The sequence below is a fragment of the Lycium ferocissimum genome, chromosome 1 (assembly GCF_029784015.1).
Source record: "Lycium ferocissimum isolate CSIRO_LF1 chromosome 1, AGI_CSIRO_Lferr_CH_V1, whole genome shotgun sequence".
NCBI lineage: Eukaryota > Viridiplantae > Streptophyta > Magnoliopsida > Solanales > Solanaceae > Lycium > Lycium ferocissimum.
Window position 1 is genome coordinate 19,757,062 of NC_081342.1, and position 8,502 is coordinate 19,765,563.

The 8,502-nt window shown below is 37.4% G+C and overlaps 1 protein-coding gene across 1 annotated transcript in view; it reads left to right on the forward strand.

Moving 5' to 3' along the window:
• Positions 1–8,502, forward strand: part of LOC132063131 (uncharacterized) — a 28,536-nt gene that overhangs the window by 2,155 nt on the left and 17,879 nt on the right. Inside the window, exons 2-8 of the mRNA XM_059455573.1 lie at positions 562–805; positions 1,329–1,434; positions 1,527–1,668; positions 1,895–2,159; positions 2,443–2,810; positions 4,696–4,760; positions 8,019–8,108. Of these exons, the coding sequence (XP_059311556.1) occupies positions 562–805; positions 1,329–1,434; positions 1,527–1,668; positions 1,895–2,159; positions 2,443–2,810; positions 4,696–4,760; positions 8,019–8,108 (1,280 nt within the window). The remainder of the gene's footprint in view (positions 1–561; positions 806–1,328; positions 1,435–1,526; positions 1,669–1,894; positions 2,160–2,442; positions 2,811–4,695; positions 4,761–8,018; positions 8,109–8,502) is intronic.

Genomic DNA, 8,502 nt, shown 5'->3' on the forward strand with positions numbered 1-8,502 from the left:
AGTTGAAAAGTTTCGAAACCTTATAGAACAAAAATGAAAACTACTTTGGTACGGACTAAAAAAGAAAGGTGGACTTTCTATCTGATGAATTGAATAGTACCATAGATGTTAGGAGCTATTTAATTTTCTAGTTTAAGCATACTAGATATGTATGTGTTTTGGAGCTTAACCCAGGCAATGACAGTTTAAAGAGATAGTAAATTGGTTGTAACTTCTGGACTCTACCCTGCAGTACCAGTTCCAAATAGTTCTAGTAGACTCTAACCTGTTGTAAGCAGTGGCGGAGCCACATGCATCCAAGGGGGTGTCACCGACACCCCTTCGTCCAAAAATTACACTGTGTAAATACATAAAAATATTTTTTTTACTATATATACTATGCGTTGAACCCCCTTAATTTCGTCGTATATTTACTTTCTTATATTTTGACACCCCTTAGTAAAAATCCTAGTGCCGCCACTGATTGTAAGACTCCATCTTACTCGCGATGCTGGGTAAACATATGTTCTTACTTCTCCTTATGTTTCACTATTTTCTCTAAAATTTTCTTATATAATGCAGGTGATAATGGTATTACTGAGGTTACTGTTGGCGTTGTTGCAGTTTTTGATGGTCATAATGGTGCTGAAGCAAGTGAAATGGCATCAAAGCTATTACTACAGTATTTCACATTGCACACATTTTTTCTTCTTGATGCAACATTTTCAGTTCTTTCAAGGAAAATGATTGGGCTCTTGCCAAATGAAAGAGGACAGAGTACTCTTCGAGACCTGAACTGGAAGCTGGATGAGTTGAACTTTGGGAGGTGTCTCCTACAGACCTGCACTCTGTTATTTTTCATTGTCCTCTTTAAAAGCAAATGTATTTTTTTTTACTAAATTAACTCTTATCAATTATGAGAAATTGAAATATGGAAAATGTTGTTTGTATGGCGACATGTCGTTCAGTCCCTTTTTCACGGTAATACAGGAAAACCAACAAGCATACTTTTGAGAATGCTAAGGACTCCCCTCTTTTCCACTATTTTAATGAAAAACCACTAAATGGAACGTAGGAAAAAGTTGGGAACTTCCTTTGTTGATTATATCCAAGGCTTGAACAAAGACGAGCAAAAGTTCCTGATTCCTTTTATGGAATCTTTGAAGGGTGCTGCATCATTGCTAGTTTAATCCTGTATAGAGGAACATGTCAGTGGAGTAGATGATCCTTGCTTATTTACTATTATAGGGTCTCATTTATCTGTATTTACTTATCCGATAGCATCTCATATTGCCAAACTAATTTCATGATGTAATTATCCAAGAAAAGCTGTATTTTTTTCTGTGTAGGCTCAAGCTGACTGTTTCATCAATCATTGATCAATCTTTTCACCTGGAGGTATTGAGGGAAGCATTGCTAAGGGCAATTGATGATATTGATTCTGCATTTTCAAGGGTAACCTCTTAAGTTTTATCTTTTCTGTTAGGCCGATCAAACTTAAATCTTTGTTATGGTTTGTCTTAAGATTAACTTGTCCGCTTTTGAAGGATGCGTTCAGACACAATTTTGATTCTGGCTCTACCGCCACAGTTATACTTACGGCAGAAAATCAAATTTTAGTTGCCAATATTGGAGATTCAAAGGCATTTTTATGCTCTGAAGAATTTAAATCTCAAGAAGAGGCTAAAGGTTAGAAAAGTCCTCCTGTCCTGCTCTATTTCAAGTGATAATCTTTGTGCTCTATATTCATATATTATATAATGTCTTCATAACAAAACTCGTATTTTAGATAATGTATGAGTTGGTTAGTGAGCAATGGGATGCCTCCAATCTTTGATAATGGCCACTGTGTGGGCTCTCTTTGCGTGTGGGACTGTTAGCGGAGATAGTTATTTTAATCCTCTTTTGGTTGCAGCTGATTTGTTGAGGTTATATAGGCAAAATAGAGGCTTTGGAATTTTCGAACCTGTGAAGAACTTCCGAAGCTTCAAGTTGGCAGCTCCTGACCAGTGGCCTTTCTTGATTGCTAAGGAACTGACCAGAGACCACCACCCAGATAGGGATGACGAGAGGTCTCGAGTGGAGACCGCAGGAGGACATGTTTCTAAATGGGGTGGCGTAGCTAGGGTTAATGGCCAATTGGCTGTTTCTAGAGCTATAGGTGATGTGTATTTTAAAAGGTAAGGTTCACATTTTGCAGAAAGATCTTTGTAAATATATTCCCACCATTGCTTTATCTGCAGATTTAATTGATGGACTTGGACGCATGCATAAATTTTTGTGCATCTTAATTGATGAACTTGGATGCATGCTTTGAGTATCTGTGTTTTTAACTGCTGAACTAGAAGCCATGCATCGAATCATCTGCTTTGTTTTTCATGTATAGTGCTAGTAAACTAGGAAATTTCAAGAGACTTATTTTAACTTGAGATATGACTTATCAATTTCTTGATGTGTTATCAGTTATGGCGTTATATCTGCTCCTGAAGTCACTGATTGGCAACCTTTGACAGCCAACGACTGCTATTTGGTGGCTGCATCTGATGGCGTTTTAGAAAAGCTTAGCTCACAGGATATTTGCGACATATTGTGGAACTTACATGCTGATTTCTCTGTACAATCTGAACTCGCTTATTCATGTTCATACTCCTTAGCTGATTGCATAGTGAATGCTGCTTTTGAAAAGGGTAGTATGGATAACATGGCAGCTGTTATCCTTCCAGTTAGATGGAATGGTTCAACGCAGTCAGTAGTGAAGAAAACACATGCAGGAATTAGAAAATTCGATTGCTTATCTTCAGGAGATAGTAATTATATTTCTCAACACTCAGGTAAAATTGAGTTCTCTTCATCTTTTTACTTGTGAGACCACAAATGAATATGAGAGGGAAACCAGAAATTTGGGAATTGACAAGGGAGTCTAAGGCCCCTTTTTTTTGTCTGTTTGCTAAGATTAAGGCATTTGAATCACATATACATATTTGCTTGTTAAGATATTGCTTCTAAACTTGAACACGGAATAATTAAAACTGTTTTTTTTTTCAAAATCTGAATCTTATAATTTACTTTTATTTTAAAGCTACTCCCTCCGTCCCAATTTAAGTGTCTTACTTTTCTTTTTGGTCTGTCCCAAATAGAGTGCCTCTTTCTATATTTAGTATATTGTCAATTCAAACATCCTACATGACAGGTTTATAATCACAAGATTCAAAGGGCATTTAGTACGTCACGTAATTAATTTAGGACCACATGATTCAAAGTCTCTCTTTATATCTTAAAATCCGTGCCTAGTCAAACTAAGACACTTCACTTGGGAGGAGGAAGTAATAAATATAAAATTCAAATTATTAAGAATTAAATCTCATATCCAAAAAATTGTAAGACAAAAAAATCGTAATTTACATCATATTTTAAAAGCTGCTTATGTGATGAAGCGCACTCCAAAAGCTAGTGACAGTGGTAGTAGTTGGCGGTGGTTGTCAATGATTATAATTGTGGTTGGTGGAGGAGGATGGCAGTAGTAGTTGTGCCGCGGTAGCTGGTGGCGGTCGCAGTGGTGGCCAAAGGTGACAACTATGGAATGATGGCTGATGGTGGTGGTTGGCAGTGGAGGTGGTTCGTACAGGTGTTTTTGTGGTGGATGTAGTTGGTAGTGATGGTGGTGGTCGGTGGTTGGTGATTGTGCTTGGTGGCAGAGGTGTTAATTGGTGGTGGGTGGTGGTGTTTGTGTGTTGCAGGCTATGTTACTCAGACTTTTCAATAAATATCGACGGGTGCGTGTCGGATCCTCCGAAAGTAGTGTATTTGGAGGATCCGACACGGGTGCGGCAGCATTTTTGGAGGGTCCGAGCAACTTAGGTTGCAGGCCATGGCAGAGGTGGTTGCTGGTAGTTGCCCGTGGTTGTCGATGGTGGTTGTGCAATGGTGGTTTGCGGTGATTGTACGATGGAGGTTAATGTATAGATTAGTAGTAAAAAATTGCATTCACAAATCACAAGAATCATTAATTGAACGTACTGCTGATTTTAACTCTGTCTACAAAATCTAAATGAATATTACAAAGAAGAATGCACTTAAGGAACTGAGATTTGGATGATTCAATTTCAAGAACTCCATAAGTGAAAATAAATGGACCTAAGAGTGTGTGAAACAATGGATAACATTTAATAGAGAGTTTTAAGGTGGCACTGTGTTTTGAAAGGTGGACTCATGCATTGGGTTATAATTTCAAAAATTTAATAGTGCAGTTGATCATTTCCTGAATTTTAAGCTTCTTCTTCCTGCATATTCGTTATGTCAGTTTCTGAAGGATTATACTAGTAAATCTGCCCTTTATTTAATGCAGAAACTTCACCATTCATTTAGCTTTGAGTATTAACTTTATCTTCTAGAGTAAAATGAATTACTTATCAAAACATTAATTTTTTGGTATGTTCCTCTCAATATTGTAGGTTGAGCTGCAAATTTTAGTTAACTGAATTGAGTTAATTTCGTTTTGTATTTGGTGAATCATCGAATCATCCACTTTTCGCATTCTTGACTTGATTGTAGATTTCCTTGGTGCACAGTTCTTACAAGACAAATAGTATTGTAAATCTCTATGTTTTTATGCATTTATCTCAAGGCAGCCTTTTACTCAAGATTATGATCCTTCAGATCCCTATTTCATAGTGTGGTTCTCTTGGACTTAGCTCATCTTATTTAAGACTATTGCAGTGCTTAGCTGGGAGGAGGATGGTCATCCACCACTTGCTTCCAATTTTGGCAGATTATTGGTAAGAGTAAGACTGATAACAGCTGGGTTGATGTTTCCTATTTGCTAATGGGTCCTCTTGATTTTGGGGCTGGGAGCTAAGAAAAACTTGTCTGTAATTTGATGCCTTCACTTCTCCTTTACTATATGGTATTACAATTTGCTTGTTGGGTAGCTGGGTGGGGATCTCGCGACAGTCTGCTAGTTCAGCTATCAATAGTCCAACTTAATGGTGTGCCTGAGATGAGAGGCAGAGGGCAGTATCTTCGACAATGGGGTGATTGGTGAAAAGAGCAGGGAAAGGGCATGGGTTGGAGGGATCTTCTCCGAACATATGAGCATTCTTTCATTTCAAGTTCACTGTAGTGAATTAAACAAATCCATGGATCAAAAAAAGATTTGGTAGACAGCTCATACGTACACTCATCTATAGTGCTGCATGATCTGTCCTGCTATCGTCCCTGTTAACGCACACAAAACTGAAAAAAGAAGATTTTGTTAGTATGCTCCATGTAAAGTATTAGAAAAGAAAAGGAGATATTGGTAATGACTTGCTTTATTTACTCAAACATGTCAGGTATTAAATAGTGTTTATAGGTAATCTTAGAAAAGGGAAAAAAAGTAATTCCTATTTCCTAATTACTCAACTATGAGGATTCTAAACATTTTCTCTATTTACAGGGAATGAGTTCTTGCTATATTAATAATTTCCTAATTCTGTAACACCCCCTTCAAGTTGGAGCAGACATATTGTATGCCCTGAACTTTCTGGAAATATACTCAATTCTGGACCTACGGTGTGAGTTTGTAGGAATATCTACTAACTGATCATTCGAGTTAACAAAGCGTATCGTAGCGTACCCTGATTCAATCTTCTATCGAATGAAATGACAATCAATATCTATATGATTCATTCTCTCATGAGAAATTGGTTCGAAGCAATGTGTATTGCAATCTAATTGTCGTGGATCAATTACATTGGCATCTTCTCAACACTTAACTCTTTAAGATGTCACTTTAGCCATATAAGCTCATATGTAGCCAAAATCATTATTTGGTATTTTGCCTCTGCACTTGAATGAGCTACTTCATCTTGCTTTTTGACTTTCCAAGGTATTAAATTTCCTCCAATTAGAATACAATACCCAGAAGTGGATTGTCTGTCTAAAGGAGATCTTACCCAGTCCACGTCAAAGTATTCAATAATATCTGTGTGTTGCTATCCTCATACAAGTGTGTAACCCACCTAATCCCCCAGACTCTAAGGAGCTGGATCAATGGTTTTTTCTTCTCGGGTCAATTTGGGTTATATGCTTAACTGACCCATCTTTTGTACGGGTCAATTTGGGTCACTCAACGGGTCAGTTGATCAACAATTGAGGATTCTTCTGTTTCATCTGCTTGCTTTATGAAGGCAAAAGCAGAATGAAACATTACAAATATTGAATGGGATCTGATAGCTATCAGAGTGAACATTAGAAAAGTCCAGCATTGACTAAGACTAGTAGCTCTATCATCATTCCTCACCCAACCTTCTTCCCTCCCCCTTTCCCATCCCACCTCCAACTAACATTACCTAAACAGACGTTGCATAGTGTTGCTTCAATTTGAGTAATTATTGCGCTAGTTTGATTATGAACCTCAATTCACCCCATTTTAACCCAATTCATTTTGATCCAAACTGATTTTGGGTGGTTGGGTTATGACCCGTTTATTAACATAATATGTTTTGACCTGTCCAAATTTGACTCAACTCGCCCATTTGACATTTCTAGACAGAAATATCGATTGGATAAGCTAGTGGAGGGTCTGATCGAGGTCATCTAGAGTAGAAGAGTAGAATGAGGAGGTGGAGTGAGAGGATTTGGAGTCAGAAAGAGTTGGAGCGGGAAGAGCCGTGATGATGGTGTTTTGATATTGTGAATTTGGTGAGAAGCAAGGGCATGTCTAAAAAAGGGTTATGTCGGCTGAGACAAAGTACTTTTATGTAATAGGACCGTATTATTTGTAACGGTTTTGGAGACGAGCACCTCAAGAAGATACATTAGATGGACTTCACTTAAAGCTTGTCATTTTGGGGGATGAGATCGTCGACGAAACTGGTACACTCAAACACTCGTGGAGAAAGAAGAAATGGAGGTTGTTTTGAATAAAGTATATAATAGGGACTCTTGGGCTGCAAAACAGAGGAAGACGTGTGTTTGATTAGGTAACAAGACCATATAAGGAGATAATAACTCATTCTCTCATCCAATCATGAGACACTTAACACTCTCTGATCGCCCAGGATTGGACGTCGGGTGCGGGGACAATATAACATGGGGGCAGCATTGTGGAAAATAAGAATAGGGATGGTTTTGACTCTGATACCATGTAAACAATGAGAAAGGAGGAGATATTGGGAATGAATTGATTGGTTATTCCCTCTAGCATGTTGGGGCCTAAATAGTAGAAGTATTCCTAAAAAGGAAAAGAAAGTAATTCCTTTTCCTAATTACACATTTATAAGGATTCCAAACTTTTTTCATATTTAATAGGAGTGGACTCTTGCCATATTAATAATTTCCTAATGCTTAACAATCCTCATTTACATATGGTTATTATTAGAAAAACTCATGGGATGTTTTTCTTTTACCAAGTGTAAGACAACCCCTTGTTTTAAATTACCTTCAATCACGAGTTAAACAATGTATATAAAGTTATAAACTGATCATTCACGTATTTGTATACACAATCATTTTTTACCCCACTGATCACATCACAGTTTTGCAATTGGGCCTGACATGAAATAAAAATCAGTCAATCAACTGTAGGAATTTCACATGATAGCCAGTTTTCATCCTGCTATTTAAACTATATCCAGTTTTGAAATTATTTAACTTGTTGCCAGCGTTGCCAAACATCATACAAGAACCTACTGCTCCACCTCTTCTTTTCCTCCTCCACCTCCTCTTTTCCTCCTCCACCTTCTTCTTAGTTTTTGTACAACAATAACCAATTGAACTGTATGCTTGATAATCATTCGCTAATTTTGATTAATGAAATTCATTTAAAAGGAAAAAGACCGCTAAATCAAGTGAAAAATGAAGCCACTAAATCAGATTGTCATTACACCTTTATTCAGTTCTAGAATCTCTAACAAAGACTTTAGCTTACTATCACAACCAAAACAGGTACCTATCCGTTAAAGGAATTTTAAAAAGTAGAATAAGAGTAGATATTTCATCTTATTTGAGTATGAAGTACATGAATAAATGTCTTTAGTTTGAATTTGTGCCAACTTCAGACATGCATATTTGAAGTTAGGCTTTGGCAAGCCCAACTTCAGACCCGTGAATTTGAAGTGGCTAAACTTGCAAAAATATGTGAACTTCAGGTATGCCTTAAAGAACGGTCCTCAGATTGACTATATGTGCACTTCTTCCCAGTCAACTAGTCTCCAATCTTAGAGTAGTGGGTCGGCCATACGAATCTTGAATGTATTACATTCTAATTGGGGCTGAAAAATGCTGAATTGAACAGCTCAGGAAGGAATGATCTGCTCTCTTAGTGCATTTGGGACAGCTGGATAGCTTTTGTTTGCTATCAACACGGTTGAAATGCACAAATACCCGATTTTGTGACTGTTGTTTAAGCTGTAGCCCGAGTTCATTTTTCTTACAAATTTACCCACTTCAAACACAACTTCAGACATAAGGGACTGAAGTTTGAAAAATTTGTAACTTCAAATTTGCGTCTGAAGTTGGTAGGTCGCATACATCACTAAACTT